The sequence below is a fragment of the Acomys minous genome, assembly GCF_964271855.1.
Source record: "Acomys minous genome assembly, chromosome: 6".
Taxonomy (NCBI): domain Eukaryota; kingdom Metazoa; phylum Chordata; class Mammalia; order Rodentia; family Muridae; genus Acomys; species Acomys minous.
In genome coordinates this window covers 5,610,849-5,633,186 of record NC_140487.1, presented here as the reverse complement: position 1 = coordinate 5,633,186, position 22,338 = coordinate 5,610,849, and the positions used below count along the sequence as shown (strand labels likewise).

Sequence of the window (22,338 nt, the reverse complement as noted above, 5' to 3'; positions counted from 1 at the left end):
TTTTAGTAGATCATGAGATCAGTAAACCGTAGACACATACCACGCAACAGTGTGACCCCCCCAGACAGCAACGCTGTTTTGTAGAGTTAGAAAGTGCCCCGCGGACATAAAGTGCCATGAGGACACACTGTCAGTTTCCACACAACCCCCTGACCCCAACTTGGTTATGATAATAATGAAGGTAGGAGGAAAATTTTGGAAGTGGCGGGTTTATAGTATACATTGTGAATGGTTCCATGCTGCGCTTTTATAAATATTAAATATGTACTGATATTTTTATGCCAGTGGTACTTCAAAGACATGTTTCTAAAACGTCACATACCACCACATTAGAAATAATGGCGCGTGCATGCAGAAACATTACCTGTTTCCTTTTCTGCAGGCCCTAAAACACAAGAAAAGAGAATTTAAGGCCAAACAAGCAAAGAAAACTAGTCCATCTTCCTATTTCTACCTCATTTTATATGTTCTTGGTCTGGCCTGAAGATTTTTTTTTTAAATCACTTTTTAAAAAATGAAAATAAAAATAAGAAAAGTGGAAGTAGAAATTGAAAAAACATATAAGTTTTTATCAGTGAATGAGCAAACATTTTATATTTTTGAAGTAAGAGAGCTTGGCAATCCTTAGTGAGCAGGGCACTGGGATCCATTTTCTAGAATATTGTCACATTATACTCAAATGACTCCAGGAAAGGAGAAAATGGGAGGATCCCTGTTTCCTCATATTCTTAGGACAGACTTCTCTCTGTACAAATACAAGAAGATTCCCCCATCTCCTTCACAATGCACTCTGTGACTAAAAACTACTGAGCTACACAGGGAAATACAGTCTATCAACTTAGCAGTTTTTTTTTTCAACTTAGCATTCTTTTTAAAAATTTATTTATTTTTATTCTATGTGCACTGGTGTCTTGCCTACATGTATGTCTGTGTGAAGGTGTCAGGTCTTAGAGTACAGACAGTTGTGAGCTGCCATGTGGGTGCCGGGATATGAACCTGGGTCCTTTGGGAAGAGCAGTCAGTGCTCTTACCTCTGAGCCATCTCTCCAGCCCCTCAACTTAGCATTCTCGCATAGCAGCAAAACCCTGCCTGAGGAGCTCAGAGAGGAAAGGTTCTTTCAGTGAATTTTAAATTGGCAATGTATTTACACAAAAGATACTTTGATGGGTGAAGGTCCCCACAAACCTTCCTCTGAGACAGTTGGGAGGCTTTAATGTAAGGTTAAGCATTGGGTCTTTCAATCATATTTGGAGCGTTCAATAATCCTAACCCTGAAAACTACACCAACGAGTATTCAAACGTGAAAACCAAAGAGTTCGTCTTCCATTTCCTTCAAATGACTGAGTGTTCATTGCGTTTGCTTGAACACAACATGATATCGTAATTAATGATGCTAAGCTGGTAACTAAGGAGGTTTCACGTTGTTACTCTCGTGATATAATATTGGTTGCTATGGCAATGAGATGGCTTTTTTGTTAATCACTCAGGAGGTTGGTTATCACATGCTTGTTAGTGAGTTTGTCCAGATATGGAGAGAAAAAAAAAGGAAAGATAGGACATTCATCTTTTTCATTGGTTAAATATTGATAAAATTATTATAATACCATTAATTCATAAATTAACTGTTCACTAAGCACAAACTAAAAATTCTGTAAGTTACCAACCTTTGTCTCGAGGATGACTTCCCTCACATTTTAAGATATAAATATTTAACACACAAAGTTTCCCTTTCGCTCTGATAATGTTATGTGCATGACGTAAGTCAATTTTATGATAATTTGAACGAATAATTTAAAATATTTTCCGATACTTTTAAAGTCAACCAGTTCAAAATACTGAAGAACAAAGGCTGATCTTGTGACTCTACCACAACTTCCCATCCACTTATCTCCAAACATTTAAAATATCAGTGTCCTTAATGAATAAAACTTGAAGAAAGAGAAAAAAGTGCACAGTCCTCTGAAGAGGTCTAATCTTTCAAATGCGTCAATATAGAGCAAACAATGAAGAGCTTCAGGAAGTTCTAACCGTGTGTTTCAGCCCTTGCAACAATCAACAAGTTTCTTCCTCCGCAGAGCGCAGATCAGAAAATAAAATTACATAATGCTACAAGACACCAATCAGGAAAGAGTCCACAGCCCATAGTTTAGATGTTAGACATACTTACAGTAATGTTTAAAAAAAAAAAAACCCATGAAAACACCTTTTGGTTTCTTGAAAACTCAAAATAAGAACAAAGGACACTTAAGCACGGATCCTGGGTCTTTCATTCAGGCCGAGTCCCGGGAGGCATATTAAAGCGATGAATAGGAAAAAGCGCTCCAGTTCGCCAGCTGAGATTTTAATGAGACATTTCCCTTTGCCGCGGCACAGGATTGTTCAGGGAAGGAAAGGACTCCTCATAGAAAATTCAGTTAATAGGCATTGTTGGCTCTCACAGCCACTTCGGCGACTGCTCGGGGCACTGACCTTCTATTTTGGCATATTCCGTGAGCCTCGTGTAATTGATCAAGGCAGCTTTCTCCAGACATTTTCTGACCACTTTCTTCACCTCCTCCGCGGGGATAGGAGTGGCAATGTCTTTCATTAAAACCTACAGCGACGAGACAGAGAGAGAGAGAGAGAGAGAGAGAGAGAGAGAGAGAGAGAGAGAGAGAGAGAGAGAGAGAGAGAGAGAGTGAGTGAGTGTAGTAGCAGGGTGGGCAAAAGAGAGGAGAGACGTTGCATAAAATACATTCTAAAAACAAATTACACAAATTGCCCGAGACCTGAGTGATCCTGGGAAGGGGGAGGGGTCTTCAGTAACTCGTGGGAAGTAATGAGTCGGCACTTCACAACTGGGACCTAATCCTTCAGCATTGCTTCCTCCTGTCTAAGCCTCATTGTGCACATCAAAACCTCCCATAGGCCAGGTCACCAGGATTCAGTGTGACTGTCACTTTTCCTCCAGGGACCCACAACACCATTATGGCAGCTGTTTCAGATCAGGATTGCAGACTCTGGCACAAGCAGTCAACAAAGTTTGCCTTGTATAATCCTAATGTAAAAGCCCCAGGTCTTCGGAATATACGTGGAAAATCATAAGAAAAAAACTCCTTTATGAATGGGCATAACTTTGGAGCACCGTAAAAACAACAAATTAAACTTTAACAGGTGACCTGCTGAACGCAGTGCGGTGATTTACACAAAGAGGAAGGGAACTTCTTTGCCTCAGTGGAATGAAAGCTTCACGGAAGATCAGACTCTAAGACACACATGGAAACGTTTTCAGTTTGGGGGGACGGGGAGGAGACAAGGTTTTTTTTTTTTTGCTGGGCTAATAAAATGTATTCTTGGATATTTTTCATTAACCCGTCTTATTATTAACAATGAGCAAATACAGCTATCTAAAAATTCAAAAGGTGATTTTAAACTTTTTAAATTACACAGGCTCTTTTCATTACAACTGCTGCCGTAAATTGTTAGACTATTTTTCATGCATTTAATTTAATTGTCATGCTTGGTTAATATTCAAATTATTATACATACAATAAAATGGTAATATAATGTACATTTTAAGGGTGGTAAGTATTCTGCTAATTTCTTAAACTGAAATAAGTACTGAAGGAACCAGAAAACATCCATTTAAAATGTTATTACTTTATTTTCTTTACACTAATGTTTGTACATTCTTGAATTTATTCTAGCATGCAACCTTCAATAACCCCTGGCACTGTTTTCAAACATATTTAGGAAAGGTTTTCTTTCTTACAAGCAGCTAACTTTATCATGTGACAATTCTTTCATTATCAAATTTACTTATGACATATATTTGGTACTTCAGAAACACACAGTATATACTTTGTAACCTACAACAACAACAACAACAACAACAACCCCTTCTTGTGCATAGTAACTTATGTGTAGGCACTGAATATGAACTACTGCATTTAATGAGGTCTTTGCCAAAATTTACCTCAGGATGATGCTGTTCCATATACAGACAATTTTACTTAAGCTTCCTATTCTGAGAATCTTCAAAGAGTAGAAAGAGTAACAGGAAATTAGAATGTGATGTTTGCCCCAGAGGTGAGGCTTAGATTAAAAAAGTATTTCATATTCTTTAGGAACCTGAGCACTTCCTGGTGAAGGGAAAATCTAACCCCTGGTTTGTGTCTATGTGTTTCATCTTACTCTGGAGCTCTACCAATGCATCAAAGGCCTCAAACATTCACTTACAGATTTTATTATTTATTTATTTATTTTTAAGTTGCTAGTAAGTAAAGAGAGTTGGTTTGGTTTTTTTTTGTAATGAAGAAATGGCGCCTAGCATTTCTCTTCCAATCCAGGAGGAGATGTGATTAGGGATCATCACGAGAAGGGACTGCTATCACCCTGCCACTTGTCAGTGCGAGGCCAGGGCATCTCTGGATTACTCCCTCTTCCCTGCTGGGAGGAAAGCCAGCCTCTGCCATGGAAACCAGGACACAGGGAGGCTGTGTGAGGTACCCAAGGTGGTACTCAGTTACAGAAAGTAAGGCAACTTCAAGAACTGGCTTACTTACAGTTGCCCTAAGGCACAGAACAGGAAAAGCACTTTAAAATGCCAAGGCTGCATGCAGCTTTTAACAACACCGTACTTCTAGTAAAGCCTGTCTTCATACAACTTTGCCCGGTGCACACGCAGCAGGAGACAAGGGTACAACGTGTGTAAACTCATCCTGTAATCTGAAAGAGTCCATTCTCATCACTGTGTCAAGCCCTCATCCCCCAAGTCCTGGGCAATGCTTCGGCTGCTTCTTCCTAATGGGCATGCTAACAGGTAGCATGATTTCCAAAGTCACTTTAGCAGAAAAATAGGTAAAAATGAAGTTAATAAATCAGGACTAGCATAATAACATCACATGCTATAGAGAATAAACAAAATTGTTTAAAACCCTAATATTGAAGACTGACTAAAACCTTATTACTCAGCTGACAGCATCTCATATAATTTAGATAAATTCATAAACATGAAAAAAATACTATCCTCAACATTCACAGAAACAGCACATATTATGCCTTTAAAATGTTCTTAAGGATTGTTATAAAAACCTTGTTTGCGGGCTGGAGAGATGGCTCAGAGGTTAGGAGCACTGACTGCTCTTCCAAAGGTCCTGAGTTCAATTCCCAGCAACCATGTAGTGGCTCACAGCCGTCTGTAATGAGAGCTAGTGCCCTTTCTGGCACATACAGGTGTATGTGAAGGCAGAACATTGTATAAATAATAAATAAATAAATCTTTTAAAAAAAAACCTTGTTTGCTACATATTTTTTTGTAAGAGAAATGTATTTCTATGACTTGTGAATTCATTGATGATATCATACCAATTTGGGGCCGGAGATGAACAGAAAGGAATGACATGCCTACTATTTCATACAGTAATCAGGCGTGCGTGAGAGCTGTAACTATTGGCAAAATCAGTGAATCTGGGAGGATAATAAAAGACAAGTGTTGAAGTGGCCTGGAAAGTAGACACAACTAAAACAACAATAACAGTAACAACAAACAAACAAACAAAACATTTCATGAGATGATAGGTGGGGAAAAAGATGAAAAGATTGATATTATCAAAAGAAGATGACAGCATAATATGGGGCTACGACGGTGGACGGAAAGCTTAGGAGGAGGAAGGAGCTACTGTGGGAACAAAGAGAAAGTTAGTAAGAAAGGGTGTGGCTGTGGTGTGAGCGCAGCAGGAAGCTCCGACTCATGAAGACTGCTCGGTTCAACAGCGGAAACTACAGCTCCCAAGGACAAAAACAGCATATATAAACCTCCATACATACCCTTTCGAGTAATGACAGTGTGGCTTTCAGAGCACCCTCAGGTCGTCCGAAGGGAAAGCAGTATCTTTAAAAACAAAAAGGGGGAACAAAACCATCAAACACATAATATCAACCCAGGAGTTAAAAGATCACAGCTTTGACTACTTGGCATTAGTAGAAAAACCTTGAAGACAAGTTAAAATATGGAGCCATCTGGGATGTTACTTTAACTGTTAAATTTTACCAAGTGTATGCTTTCATGGTCTTGAAGAGCAAGGTTGTCAGCTATGATGAAAAGGGTCCTCAAGTCTTCCTAACGCATGCACTCAAAGACTACACAGTAAGGAAGAAACCCCAGCGATGATGTAGAGAGTGTTATATTTAAAAAAAAAAATATATATATATATATATATATATATATATATATATGAAGATGCAGCAGATCTGATATGAAGAGATTTATTTGGGGGAAGGAAAGGGGAGCGAAGTTAGGGCCTGAGTGGGCCATAAGGGTAGAGAGAGACAGAGATGGAGAGACAGAGAGAGAAATGGGGAAGAAGGAAGGCAGGCGCCCCAGGCACAGGGAGGGAGAGAGAAATCTAGGCAGAGAGTGCGTGCATGCAATGACACGTCAGTCCTTTATATCTGGTGTGCAGCTGATGTGCACCTAGCACATACCTGGTGGTGGCAGGTGATGATGTCAGCCGTTGCTAAGCAATCTAAAGGCAGGCTAGCCAAGGCTGCCTATATGCGAACATTCCTCCCTTTTTATTTTTAATTTAAAAAAAAAATGAGGAAGTAGGAAGGGGTGTGGAGGTGAGAGTGGGGGCACTGTGCTCAGACAAGACTGCTTCTCATCCAGGACAAGGCAATGTATATAAATGTAGGTTCATTGGAAGCCGCTTGTGGTCACCATGCAAGGGGTGGGGGAAGAGAGAGAGGGGAATAAAAAGCAGGAACAACTAGATGTCTGGATTATATGATGAAGGGGAAAGGGAAGTCCCTGCCCTCAAAAGTTCAGGGTAGAGGGCGGGGTATGTCCTGCAACACATAGGGACCAAGGAATGCTGGGCGAACCTGGAGCTGTTTGTCCCAGGCCTGAATCACACCATTCCAACACTTTGTTGATAGTAAGTGGATAAGGGCTGAACAAATCAATTGTCTTTGGCTGCTCCCCGTTGACACTGGGGCAGTGATGGGGTAGGGGGAGCAAAAGGCTGAAATGTTGGCCAAGTCTGGGAAGAGGAGGCTGTTCTGTCCGCTGTCCAGGGTCTAAGACCATCTGCGGCTTAGGAGGGGAAACGCAGGTGTATCTGTTACAAGCTGTGAGGTTAGACTGGAGCACTGTGGGTAGCTGCTTTGATTCTGGAACATACACATGGGCAGAAGCCAAAATTAAGTAGGTTCGGGAGACATTTCTTTTAGGTGTACATTTGAAATTTTGGGGGAGAACAAATAGAGAGGGAAGGTTTGGAACAGAGAAGGGAAAAGCTTGGACACAGGAAACCTCTTCCTATTTACCCGATCTCTGGTAGAGACTAAAAGTTCCTATTTCGGATCTGTCATCTAAGGGATAGGGAGGCAAAGTAAAGTGAGCGCTATGCATAGGGATCTGAAATTCTCCAGAAGGCATCCCAGGAGGGAACCTGGAGGGGTGGGCAAACGGGCTTCCCATGGGGAGGGTATGAGTCAGTGAACCTTCAGGGCATCCCAAGAGCAAGGTTTGACTCGAGGAAATTGGTGCAATCTGTTCCAGCAATTAGTCAGTCGCTGGTCAGAGTCCAAAGGCACAACTGCCTGGGCAGACACGGCTTACCTAGCACTAGGATTTCAGGTGTGTGCGAGAGGGGCAGAGGCAGACTAAACCACGCTAAACCCTCAAATACTTTCTTTGAAGCTTTCCTTCATAACTTTCACTTACTAAACTTCAAACGCCTTCTTAGACCCTTAAGTACTTTCTTATGAGCTTTCCTTTGTAATGTAAACTTTCCTATCCTTAGGCTTTGTATCTAATTATTTACTATGAGACACAGGTGAAATTGCTGTGAGCAGCCACTGTCCTTTAGCTAAACGAATGGTAAAAGTTATATTTCAGATCTACTTATATTTTAACTTGAAGTCCGTGGGTAAAGCAAACCTGTATGCCTCTCTAAATAAGAGACCTAGTAGTAGTTTTAACTAGCTAATGAACTGTAGTGGATTACCTTGGGATAAGGAGCTAGTTGTCCGTTTTCTAGCTGCCAACCTACCATTAACTCAGCTGTCAACATAATCAGAGACCTGAGAAGGATAAATTATAATCCAAATGAATCTACGTATCTGTCAAAATGACAAAGATGACTACTCAGTCCATAGTCCAGTGCCTGGACAGTTGTCCCAGGTCTCCATGGCAACGTGGGCAGATAATCTAGCCATTGGTCACAGAAGGTAAGAAGTTTTTTTCTGTGGAGGAAGAGAATGGGAGATATTGACCTCACCTCATTATCTGCAATGTGAGGCAATAACTCTCTGGGTGTCCAATTTGTCCACACTTGAGGCTGAGCCCTAGCAGTGGGTGAGGCGTTGGGGATAGTCCTGCCCAGTGGTTAGAGTGCCACAATCCAGCGTTGAAGTCATCCGTCATGCCCAAATATTCTTGGAGACCCTGGGAGTTACTGCTAGGATTTGGGAGTCTCTGTCATAATAAGCTTAAACATATTTAAAAACAAATCTCTGACAGGCTTGAGGGTTAGCATATCCGAGTTAATCTTTGTCTGTCTTTAGTTATCTGCTCTAAACTATACCTTGCAAACATATAACGGAATGCTATGAATCTATATTCTGCAGATAAGTGTTTGAGGGCCATAACTAGCTCAAGTAGATCTAAGTAAGCAAACTTTATAGTTACTTTTTGTTTAACTTTGAAAATTATTTTTGGTTCTTGTGTAGTACCTAAGAATTTCTTGTTTAAGGTTTGATATTTAGGGTCCAGGAGAAAACAAAATGATTTTTCTCATACCTGCCTGAATTAATATGGAAGGAAGAAAGTATACACATCCACCACATATATATCACTTCTACCAAGTTTCACTCCCGCTCTCTAGGGACGTGACAAACCTGCCGTGGTGTTTAATTCTTTCACCTCCATAGGCCACAGGGAAACCCTGCGAAGAACTTCCTCAAGGGAGTTAGTGTCACAACTGCATCTTGTCTGATGGATTCTGACTGTAAAGCAGCGTGTAGAAGGCAGATGATGAGGGGGCTCTGAAACCAAGGCTGGACACACCAGCTCAGGGAGAGAGTCCTTCTAAGGTCAGCGGCCGCAGGGTGCTAGCAGGTGTGCTGTTTTCCTTCATGTCCATCTCCACTGAAGGAGCACTGGGAAGCAGAGCTGGTACATCCTGCTGGAGCCACTGGCTTTACTGGACCAGACTCAGCGAAGGCACACGCCCCCTTTCCGAGGCTGGGTCCCTCCCCAGGACCCAGCCTGCAGCAGCTGGCTGTCCTTATGCTGCCATCCCACTTAGAAGTTCACTAGAATCTTCAAACTCATGAGTTGGGGAGAAGCTTACTTATCTTCCTGTCCCACTCAATTATCCAGCGGTCACACAAGGGATTTTTTTTCCCCACACTGTAATTTGAATGCGTTTACTTAGGAAGCACTTTAAGTTTCATGTTAAAATTTGTTTACGAAACAAAATTAAAAAAAAGAATAAAAGACATTTCTTTCTTCCTTTTAAAATAAATATATTTGAGTTTGTTTTGGGGGTTGTCAGTAAAGACAAAGCAAATGAACAATTTCCAAAGTTAGCCCCTCAGGCTTTTCTTCAGAGGACTTACCATTCATTTACTGTTAGGACATACCCTTGCTTAACCCTGCCTCTCTGTCCCTGATCCCCCACATCCAGAAAAGCCACAATCAATTTATTTTAATAGAGTTTCCAGTGCAACGGTGCTTTTTAATACCTTAGCAAATTAGCAAAGTAGCTTTAATCATTCTGTATACTTTAAAGCTTAATCCACATTTAAATAAAGCGTCAACTGGGCCCTTGTAGTTCCCTCCCCTGCTTAATCTTTTCAGTGTTTTCTGCATAATCCACCCATTGTCCTTCCTATTGTTTATTTCCCTTAACCTGCGGGCGACACATTTTATGAATGGAATGTTACTGATCCTCAGATTACGCTTAGCATTTCAGGACTCTGAGGTCCCGATGGGTATGTTCTGCATTAGCATTGGCTGTGCGGGATGTGTGAATAATTCAGCACATTTAGGGTAATCCTGAATCAATAACGTAGAGAAAATAACTACACAGAAGCTTAATTAATCTTTATAATGAAAGTTTTAAAAGAAGGGAATCATTTTGTTCTGTGTCCTTTCAGGATAAATATTTTGGGTTTTTGTTGTTGTTGTTGTTTTTGTTTTGTTTTGTTTTTTTACCACTCTTGACAGCTATGCACCGGCAAGGCAAAGTAGAAAACATTCAATTATTGAATAAAAATTCAACCACATTTAATACCTAATCTGAGTAAATTGAAGCCAATCTCCTTCCCACTTTGGTAAATGAATTTCACAGATAAAGGAGCCAGTGAAGGCATTAATACTTATTAGAATTCCATGTGCAGCATGCACTCCTCCGACAGACTTTCTGCAATAAGGACCCTGAGTACGTCATGTTTGCTCTGGTTTACCCCAAGTAATTTTCTCTGTTTTACAAAAAATAAAGTACAAAGGTCAAGCTGTAGCTGATTTTTGTAACGTTTGCATCCTCAAACTGTGCACTTGTGTTTTTACTTCTTGATCTTTCAGTTCTAGGGATGCTTTCAACTTCCTGCTATGAAAGAGAAGCCCTTAGCATTTATTTTTCAGGTGATGGGGACTGACCCCAGGATTGATAGATAAGAGCTGTGGCATTGTATCTTTTGTCACCACAAATAAGGAAATTTATGACTTCCTCCTACTCCAGGCAACCAGTGATTAACTTTCTATCTTTGGAGTGAGATGACATGCCAGCCTCTTACCTAAGAGGATATAGCTTGTATTTTTTTGTGTATGAGTGCTTGCTTGTGTTGGTGCAGGCTACCCCACTCTGTAAGGATACCCTTTATCTATTCCTTAATGTTCACGTGGCTGATTTCCATTTTATTATTAATAACTTTGTATGGACATCCGTTCATTCTTTGGCCTACATGGACTTTACTTTTACTTGGGAAATTTCCTAGGCATGAAGTAAGTCCTCGCTGCAACAGGTGTTTATAATGTTAGGAATCCACTAAACTGGTTTCCAAAGTGGGTTGTTGTGTCGCAGTCCCGTAGGATTTGAAAGTTCCTATTCCTCCGTGTTCGTATTTGCTGTTTTGATTTGTAGACATCCTGAGAGGCTTTTGTTTGTTTTGAGGCTGGTCTGGAACTCCTCATTTTCCTGCATCAGCCCCTCAAGTGTTAGGGCTCCAGGCTTGGGCCACCACACTGGACCCAAGTGCACTTTGAGGATGCATTTCTCTCTTTAATAATGCTGCTTCCTTCGTCCTTTCCCTATCATGCTAATCCTCATCCCTTCTGCTTAATGAGTTTTTACCATTTGTGGTTGTCTTTGAGTGTTCACATTACATTAATAGAGGTAGAATGAAAACATGGAAAGTTATGGAGACATGGGAAGAGAAAGGAGCCTTCGACTTTAGGATTGGTTTGAAGCCTCTGATTAGGTCAGGAGAAAATCAAGATTTCTAACACAATTAGGATTTGCTGCAGGGACAGCATTTTTTTCTGTATAGATATATTTTCAGATACGAATATTAAGTGGGAATAAATGACCTTTGAGACTTTACTTTATATGGTATTTTCCCTGCCCTAGCTTTAAACTACATATTTCTAGGACTCTTACCAGAAACCTGATTTACGGTAAAAGACGATCTTAACTCTTATCATTCCTACTGATTATGGTTTTAACTTATCAATTGAAATCCCACTCATGGTACCTTCAGAGCCACCCTATAATCTCTTTTATTGAAAAAAGAGACCAAAAAGAGGAGAAAATTTGTATTAACAACCTTGGAGATGTCACTTGGGCTACTGTCTGGCTACAGTTAAGACAGTCAAATGCCCTCTTCTCTCAAAAGTCCACAGCCACACTCTTGGGAGTGCCTTGTTTGCTTCTTTTCACTAAACTCTAACTCTGCTTTGTACTGCCCCATCCTCACGTTCCTCTCTGTTGTGGATTCAGGAATCAGTTTTAGCTGATCCAATATTATTGGGCCTAAATAACTTTTATATACTTTATCAGTAACATGAGGTTCCAAAACAATAGGAGAGCCTTCTGGATGTATTCATGAACTTAGTCTCTCAATGGTGTGTTTACATGGTGTATGTGTAACCTTTCCACAGCATCCCTAGAGTTCTTATTTGTTCTTTGAGGTTTTTAATTTTTCAACCTCATTTTTGATTTTGTTTTTTGTTTGTTTGTTTGTTTGTTTTTCTTTTTAAAACTTCTCTTAATACTCCAGTAACAGATTCCCCCACTTTCCCTTTCCCCACACAATCTTTTTTATTCTCCAGTTGCCACCTCTTTTCGTTGTTTACTTGCACTGGCATCTTTCTCAAATGTCTGGTGAGCTACACGCATGACCATGCTCAAATGCATATTATTAGAAAGTGAAAAGAAGCTGTGCATGAGGGCAGTTCTCAAGGAAGACATTTCTGCGGACGGCGCCTCTTGCTGCGACGTTAGGGGAGTCCTGACTACCTACAGCTGTAGGCCTTTTCTCTCGGGCTAGTGAGACACTGCGAGAAGACGCTTACAACATGTAAACCTGACCGGCTGCTAGCTTTGGGGGTCACGTATATGCGTTGGGAGGGGCATGTCAGGCTCAGAGGTCCATAACAGAGGTCAATCTTCCCACAGTATCTTTTGATCGTGGGTGATGTTTCCTGTCTGCTCCCCCTCCATCCAGGCACCATCACCTTCTCTGGGGACTGAGTATGTAGACTGATGCTGGTATAGCAGTGCTGCATTGGAAAAGAAATCTGCGGCTCTGAGTACTTCTCAGCAGGCTTATAAGCCATTCTTCACTCTCACTTTCTAGAGGTGTTAGACACCAGTTCCCTCAGATGCTGGTGGTTATGGATGCCAAATAAGCTGTTCCTCGGGTTTTACACTGCCAGCTTAGGATTCTTTCCCCTGGAATGAACGTCTATCTTGGACACTGTTTATCCCATTTCCATAAGATTTTCCAGGTTTTTTTTTTTTTCTTCATCATATTTTCTGTTCTTACACTTGGCCTTTTGGATTTACGACTTTATAAATAACAACACTGCTTTGGCCATTATGTTCGATGTCTGTCAAGAAACTGAGACATGTGTCCAACATATCCTCTTACTCTTCTTTTCAGCCGGCCATCTTTCAGGAGATGTGTGTTGCTTAGTTTATTCTTATTATGTCTGTCCTTTAAAATCCATGTCCAGAATATCATTGGGCCTAAATAACTTTTGTATATGCTATCAATAATATGAAATTTCTCTTTTCCTTATTTCTCAAATACTGTTCTTTAAATCCATCTCTAGAATGCTATTGATCCTAAATAAGTTTTTACATATGCTACTAATTTGTCTCCGTCTTACCCCGCCTCCCATACTGGAATTAAACTCAGGGCCGCAGCTATGCTGAGTCACCACCACACGATGTGACTGTTAGGAACTGAATCCACGTTGTCTGGAAAAGCAGCAAGCACGCTTAACCACTGAGCCATCTCTCTAGCCCATCATCTTTAGATTATTTAGGTTTTTCGAGACAGGGTTTCTCTGTAGTCCTGACTGTCCTGGAACTCACTCTGTAAATCAGGTTGGCCTTAAACTCTGTCTGAGAGATCAGTCTGCTTCTTCCTCCCAAGTGCTGGGATTAAAAGCTTGCGTAACCACTGCCTGGACGGGCTTCACACTATTTACTCTCTTAAAGAACTCTATGCTCCCAAAGGCAAAACTTTTAACAGCAATGAGTGCAGAGAAACAGACCTCTACAAATACAAAAACCTTCTTTAAAACAATGTTTCATTTGTAAACTGAAATTTCATGCAGAGAACTAAATCTTAAGTTTGGCTGTTGAATTCCCTTATGCTTTTGGGACGCAGTTTCCTCATGCTGAACTGTCTTTAGATGTAGTAATTTTCCAGTGTGGGTCTAGCACTAGTGGCCACCTGTACAACTGATTCCCTTTTCTTTACATCCTGAGGTGATGGTATCAGCTACGGCTGAAAGCCTCCGGTGTAGACCAACAGATGCCCCCCTTTCTCTTTGAGAAGTTGTTGCTTAGTGTTATTTTCAAAACCACAATGTCTAAGCTCTTCACATTGCAGTTAAGGAAATAAGACATCGAGTGGTCATGTTCAAATACAAATAACAATTTGGTTGGAATGTATATTCACAAAGCTAGTTGATTATTATTATTATTTTTTGGAAATGCTTCCAAGTCATTTAAGCACAGCATGATAGACATTTTATAAGACAGAGTTAATTGATTTAACAGTACTTCATAGTGTCTAATAAGAGTGTTAGTAGAAGAAAATATATTAGCATATTTATGTCTCTAACCGTTGGGTTCTTAGAGACTAACTAAAACCAGGGCAATAATAGTATCAAGCTGTTTATCTTCTGTTGGAGGTTGGTCTGATGTATTTTGATGCTAATTACTGCTTGCTGTCTCTGTGCCCCACCTTGTACCTTTCTCAAGAGCCTAATCTGTTTGACCAATAAAAGGCCATCACACCTGGGCAGGGTAAATGGGATAAGCATGGCTAAGGTTTCTGGTCTTGAGGAGACAGGGGGAATGTTGGGAGAGAGGAAGACTGAAGGAGGAGGCTGAGCCATGTACTAAGTGGAGGAGAAGCACATGGTCGGCATGGATGGAGATTTGGCCCAGATGATGATAATTAGCAAGCATTTGGGATTATGGATGGGAGGTAGTTCAATACAAATCATTTGAAGCAGATGGATACCCCATACCTGCCCCACTATGGGAAGTAGTTTAGGGGACTAATATCTTCCCTGCTCCAGGTTAACTAAGGCTATTTTTAAAAAAGCATGTAACAGATGACTGTGTTTTATTCACTGCTAGTGGGTTAGAAAATACTACCATAATAATAATTATAGGCCTGATAATAAACATTATTAGGCCATACTGATAAAAATAACTGCAACAATCTCCCACTGTGCAAATGGGTGTTAGGATTGACGTCTGATCTTCCTGAACAAAGAGCACTAGGTACTATGGCTTATGTTGAGACTATCCTTTGGTGGAAGAATTGAGAATGCTCCCACCCTGGGCATGGGAAAAAAAAGTGACAGTGGCTGGGATGGAGAAAATTGTGCAAGATGAAAATGCAAAGGAAAACCATGAGCTGTAGTGGGTGGACATCACAACAGCAATGGCTAAGGTATGAAAACAGTGGCAAAGTGACCGGCGGGGAGCGGACCACAGAATGCAGACCGGATCATGTACTGCAAGCCACTGGAGCCTCCTGGTAATTCTTGAGTGGTGGCAAGAAGATTTAACAACAAACAAACAAACAAACAAACAACAACAACAACAAATGTGCAGGATGGAGATAAAGCCTGACTGGAAAGACAGATACTTGGAGGAAACACAATGAAACACACCTGAAATGGCTTATCTGGTTTTCTAAAAGGGAAGAGAGTCTGTCTTTGATCTCCTCAAATCTTTCTTTTTCTTCCATCGAAACCGTTCCAATTCCATCAGGCCTGAAAAAAAAAATGAGAATCAGCAATTTGTATTAATAGATTATTTACCTTGAAAGATTTTAAAAACACAGATGTATCCCTAAATCGTTCAAGAAACCAGGAAAAGGCATATGGGCCTTAGCTGTGTTTACACTAGACATTTAATGGAAGTATTTGCAGCCATTTGCTTCATATTTTTACCTAGAATGAATGGAACAGATTTATTCTCTTAGACAGCCTTCAAGGTAAATGATGACAATAAATAGTTTCCAGATACACAGAAAACAATAACTAGTCCTTGAAAATGGCAGGGAAAATTCTCTAGTGGAATTAAACATCTGACCAATTAAATGCCCATCCCCTGAATGAAACTATTATAAAAATAGACTGAATAGAAGTAGAAATATCTTAACTGCTTCTCTTCCAAATAAAAGTAAACAAAATGTGAGGCTGGAGATATTTAACTGTTTGTAAGAAACAGAAATTTTGATAAATACGTGAGCCTGTAATTAGTAGATAAAATACATTTAATAAATTATACTTAGAAAATTCTCAAAAATTCTGTATAATTTAAGTTTGGTTGTTTAGTAGTCATGTAAAATTTAAAAACATAAAGTTCTATTGTCTATGTTAATTCAGGGGGAAAACACATTAATCTTATATTTACTTTAAACTTTGGTGCTTGATAATGGGCAACAGGCATTTTCCTCATTAGCTTATTTTTAACTGATTACATTTTCCTAGAGATGTGCACTCATTATTCCAAAGTATTAATGCATATGTGTAAAATATGTAGAAACAAGGATTATTAAGTGGAAAGAGGAATGTTAGAATTACTTTACAAACAAGGCTTTAATTTGATGTTTCCCATTTGTGTGTGTTTGGGCATGAATATATGTTTCATGCTTGTTAACTAGTCAATTAGGACAAAAGCAATTAATTTGAAAGTTATACCTGACCCTTATTGACATAATGATCTTCTAGTCACATGTAAGCATCATTTAAGTATGAGGACTCTGTCCTTGTATACAATAAATAATTTGTGACTTCAGAAATTTACATGCTGTTGGGAGTTAGTCTTTGAAAACATTTCTTCCAATTATAATTAACTTCTAAACAAGGAAACATTTCATTTTCTACTTTCAATAACACATCAGGTACATTTATCATATAAGAATGCATTTTGAATATTAATTATGGAAAGACCAATAACAAAGTACTGGTACTAGCTTTTCAGTTGCTTTTAGGAGGGATAAAATGTCACTGTGCAAGTTACCCAGCAGCCAGCTACATTTTAATGCTGGAGTTTGCATTAAATGAGTCAAATATTTTCATATACAGTTTAGAAATCATCTTTTACTAAGCAGATATTAACACAAAACCCATACTATTTTATTAGTTATTAGTAAACATTTGTGACAATGATCACAAGACAAACCTCCTGTCTTCAGTGGTTTGTTTGTTTGTTTTTTTAAAGATAGGGTTGTATGTATCCCAGGCTGGCCTCACATGGCCTACATAGCCAAAAAATGACTTTGAATTCCTGATCCATCTCTCAGGTGCTGGATTATAGGGGCACACTACTGTGCTGGCCATGTGGCTCTTGCAGCTGGACCCAGAGCTCTGTACATGCTAGGTAAGCCCTCTGTCAACTGAGGCATGCCTCCAGTACCACCTGACAGTTTTATATGTCATTAACCTCAGAATATGGGTATTCAAATACAACTAGCCCTAAATTATGTTGTTACACAGACAGCAATAAGAATGTATTCTGTACAGTTAGACACGGCAGATTGTTTCACAGAAGGGAATGAGGATTTGGTGAAAGATCAAGGAGACCGCCAATCTGGTGACTAGCGTGTCCCTCTGACAGTTGCTTTCTGGAGAGGTTTGAGTGACTACTCTTTTTTTTTTTTTAACTGAAAAATGAAATCATTCATATTACATCTCATTTGCTATCCCATCCCGTGCATCCTCCCATTCCTCTCTCCCTCCCACTTTCACCCCATTCCCCTTCCCTATGACTGTCAGAGCATTCTCCACAGTTGAGTGGAGACTGCGGACTGACTTTCACACGAACTCTGGTGCCCCATATTTGGCCATGTCCCCTTGATGGGGAGGCCTGGTGGCACTTGGAGGAAGGATAGCAGACTACCAAGAAGAGACTTGATACCCTAGCATCAGATTCAGGGGGAGGAGGTCCCCTCAGTCACAGTCATAGTGGAGGGGAGTGACTATTCCTGATGAGACCATGAGGATCTGCAGTGACTGAGCGCTGCCCACCTGGCAGGACAGAGTGGGGTTTCAGGTAAAGAACCGTGAGAAAAGCTGAGTCAGGGAGGGAAGGGTTTGCATTACGATTCAAGGTGATCAAACCACCATGTGTAGAGAACCACTGTCAGTTCACCAAGTTTATTACAAATGCATACAAAGCAAATGGCTAATATACACTAGATGATTTGAACTTACCTTTATCCACACATATTTTTCTTAAAGTGCACTGTATATGGCAAACTACTGAATATTAGGAATATGAAGCACCCTTCTAGTCTAAGTTACCAGGGATGAATGATAACTTGTTTGCCATCAAGTTTTAGGGGACAAGCTTATGGAGTTTTAATAATAATAATGATCATGATGATAATAATAATAATAATAATAATAATAATAATAATAATAGCAATTATTGTGTTGGCAGCAGTGTCCCACTGTTGTCAAAAGAAGCATTGTAGCTTTGTAATTATTAATTGCAGAATGCAAACTATATACCCAGGATGGGGCTGGATGTTTTGCTTGCAGAATAACAGATCACTCCTAATAGTCTCATCTGTAGCTTCCAAGAGAAGAAGAGGAGGAGGAGAAGGAGGAGGAGGAGGAGGAGGAGGAGGAGGAGGAGGAGGAGGAGGAGGAAGAGGTGGTGGTTCAGGGAGATGGGGTTAATTCTCCAGTTCTGGAGAGGCCAGAAGACTGGACTGGGACCTGGGGCTCCTACAGTCTGAAGCCAGTGTTCTCGGTTCCTACATCTTACTTGCTTCCCCTTTTCTTTATTAAGAATTAATGAAGAACAGAAAATTAAGTACTACTCAGCCAGAGAAGTTGTATCTGAGAAGCAATAATGCAGGAAGCATTTTAAATATTCTTATTTATAGCAGATTTTTCCTACATTGCTTATGTAGTGGAAAACTTAAAACCTAATGAGTTTAAAAACAATGGTACTTATGCACTTAGCTGAAGACATTAACACTAGAAGTCCTAAAACCTTGCTCTTTTATATATCATAGATGATGTTATTCACAGAATCCCTGACCGAAATCTCACATCAGTTACAGTTTATGAATGGATGTTAGTAGGATTAGAGTAATAGAAATTTCATTTATTTTATTTCTTATTTTATGCATATGAATGTTTTGGTTGCATATATGTCTGTGTTCTACACGCCTGCCCAGTGCCCACAGAGGCCAGAAGAGGGCATTGGATGCCCAGGAAATGGAGTTACAGACAGCTGTGAATTGCCATGTGGATACTCGGACTCAAACCTGGATTCTCTGGAAGAGCAGCCAGTGCTTTTATCTACTGAGCCATCTCTCAAGTCACCTTACTGGATAATTTTTAAAATAAAAATTGTAAGCCGGGCGTGGTGGTGCACAGCTTTAAAACCAGCACTCGGGAGACAGAGGCAAGCGTATCTGTGAGTTCAAGGCCAGCCTGGTCTACAAAGTGAGTGCAGGACAGCCAGGTATACACAGAGACACCGTCTCGAAAAGCAAGCAAGCAAGAAAACAAACAAATAAACATAAACAAATAAAAATTATATACTCATTAGAACTCAACCACCTGCTCACTACTTTCCCCACTGCTCCTGTGGGGACAGCCCTGACCAGTTGGTTCCACTTGAGCATTGCTGCAGCCTTCTGGATCTTGCTCCTCCAACCCTGCCTTTATCAAGCCCCAGCAACATATTCCTGTGAGTGTTTTCCGACAAACGTCCTATTCCACTTCTTCCTGGACTAAGACAGTGTAAATGGTGACACCGTTTACAAGCCAGAGCCTTTACATTTGCTGGTCTACAACACCATCACTGATCCCCCTCGCCTGCACTTGTCTGTCCTCCCACATTCCAGCCTCGTAGTCTCACCGTCCTTTACGAAGCCTCCGTTTCCCATCCTGACAGCCTGCCTGTCCCCCACCAGCCACTGTGAAGAAGGACACGTGGCATTCTGAAATAATCACTATCACTGGCTCTTCCCCTCTTTCTTGTTGTATCTCGGTGTCTAACATGCTGGCTGAGACACTGTTGCTGTTCTACGCAAACATACTAATGAAACAAGGGAATGCAATTCTTAAAATAAGAACGGCTGTCCAAGGTAATACAGCGCATAAACCATGCTGCCCGTCTAAAGACTAGGTAAATGTGAACCATTCCTTAGCAGTAATATTAGCAGAGTTTAAATTACTTGGGATATATGTATCAGAGGACAGTATGAGGAATATGAAGTTTTGTAAAAGGAAAACAGGAGCGGGGCTTGTAGCTGAAGCACTTTGGGTAAAAGCACTCTAAAAAAGGAAACATCTGTTTAGACTTCGCAGAAAATCTCTAGTGTCTAGCTGTCATTTTAGTTATCTTCAAATTAATTTACTTTAAAGCTTAAGAAAATAATTATTCTCCCGAGGTACAGAAGGAAAAATTAATAATAATAAATATTTCATATTGATAAAAGACTGGTAAAATGTGGTTACTTAATTCTAACATAAATGAATAATTTTTTTTACCTGAATGTTAACTGAGGTTTAACTGTATAGATGACAAATTTTAAAGTGATATTGAGAGGAAAATATATTGTCAAGAATCAAGATTTAATATCCCCATTTTTTTCCTTTATGACTTGCAGTATCTGAAATAACACGATCTCAATAAAAGTGGAGTGCTACGTCAAAGAGGCTGGACTCACAGGCAAAGCATAAAACATATACTGAAAGTAGAAATCTTTTTAATTACCGATGAGGTCAAACTGTCTATGATAAGGAGCTCCTTCTTGTATCAGTAAGCAACTGAATAGTGAACACAGGCTGTCTCTGTTCATCATATTTCAAAGAGTATTAAAGGTCAGAACTTACATGCTAGAACCTTCTGCCACTGACCAATAGCCCGATTTCCCATGTGGATATGCATCTTTTCTATTTTAAAAGAAACTAACACACACACATGCACACACACACTCGAGCACACATATTTGCATACACACATACTTACATGCACATACTATCTGTAAACATGCAGTGGAAAATACTTTTCATTTGAAATGCAAATCCATTAACATAATTCATGAGGGCTATATAGTAATTTTGATAATTCTTCTAAGGAATAAGGTATTTTTTTTAAAGTCACTACTTTTTTCCTTTATTAATTTATTCTTGTTACATCTCAGTGGTTACCCCATCCCTTGTATCCTCCCATTCTTCCCTCCCTCCCATTTCCCCCTTATTCCCCTCCCCTATGACTGTTCCTGAGGGGGATTACCTCCCCCTGTATATGCTCATAGAGTATCAAGTCTCTTCTTGGTAACCTGCTGTCTTTCCTCTGAGTGCCACCAGATCTCCCCCTCCAGGGGACATGGTCAAATATGAGGCACCAGAGTATGTGAGAAAAGGTATTTTTAACTTGTAGTGTTAGTCAACATGGCAGATTATGGTGTTGTGTGACACTACTCTTGAGAAAGAGTTATAAACAGATGTGCAATCATCCGAGACAGAGCACTAACAATAGGCCAAAGTAAAAATGCCACTGAGATCCAAAGAGTTGGGTAAGGGGCTACTTACAGTGGTAGAAATAATCCAAAGATAGCCAAAGGCATCACAATGTCTCCTTAGTATGGGTGACAACTCCCAAAAACTGGAAATGTTGACCACACAGCACAATGTTCGTGCAGCTCAGATGAGAGCTGAGCCCCTTCTAAGCAGCTAAGTTTTTCTGAGATTCTCTCTCATGTGTCCTTTTTCCTTGCATATCCTTGAGAAATGAGAGACCTACTGTGTCATCTGGTCAGTTTCAGGAAATTCCTGAAGTCTCTGTGTTGTTAATTACCTGAACGTGATGAGTGTCCCTGCAGGACAGAATGTTTCACCTCCCTTTAGAATATTCTTAGTCTCAAGAAGGTTCCCTCCAAGATGGAGGTTTACCTTCAAGGAAGTTGCCTCATGACAGTTATTAAAAGTATAAAAAAAATTTTTTTATACAATGGACATCTTGTCTTTACACAGATGAAGAAGTTGAATTAAAAAACATAATGCAGGAAAGAGAGGGATAAACAATATTATCTAGCTTCCTGTTATCTAGTGGCTCCTAGAACAAGGAAAACAGGTAAGAAATAGTTTCCTACAAAGGAAAGGCTAATTATAATTATCCTTTAGTTTTAAAAGAGTCCGAGAGAAAATGGGACATAAAATGCATCTTAGCATTCAGTATCAGTAGAAAAGAAAGCTAAGTATCTACTTAAATACTCAGATATGGGCAAGAGGCATAATTTCACTTTCTATGATTTAAGAATTTGCAATTCACACATTCTGGACTTCTTTTTCAATAGACCAACTGAAAAATTCCAGAGGTCCATGATACCCATGAACAATAATTTTAGCATGTTGAAGACTCATTTATTGTATATAATATTGAGCACAGATGATTTGCTGCCCATATTTCCCAAAACACTTTGTAAGGGACCATGCTCCCTGGAGATGCCCTAAGACCACTCCATGCACAGCTCGAAGCATGCCCCTCATAACTCAAGTCATGCTGTCCTCTTTGAAGTCCTCAGCAAAACTGTATTAGTATTTGAGGTGTGTACTAGCA

The 22,338-nt window shown here is 40.0% G+C and overlaps 1 protein-coding gene across 23 annotated transcripts in view; it reads right to left on the bottom strand.

Annotated features, from left to right (window-relative positions):
• Positions 1-22,338, bottom strand: part of CADPS2 (calcium dependent secretion activator 2) — a 506,252-nt gene that overhangs the window by 106,602 nt on the left and 377,312 nt on the right. For 16 of the 23 annotated variants that reach the window (XM_084784337.1, XM_084784356.1, XM_084784338.1 and 13 more), the window contains exons 14-17: positions 15,414-15,515; positions 5,810-5,873; positions 2,471-2,594; positions 365-385 (exon numbers count right to left, since the gene is read on the bottom strand). In XM_084784337.1, coding sequence (XP_084640463.1) covers positions 365-385; positions 2,471-2,594; positions 5,810-5,873; positions 15,414-15,515 — 311 coding nt within the window. The remainder of the gene's footprint in view (positions 1-364; positions 386-2,470; positions 2,595-5,809; positions 5,874-15,413; positions 15,516-22,338) is intronic. The other 7 variants (XM_084784354.1, XM_084784355.1, XM_084784351.1 and 4 more) reach the window with 1 other exon arrangement.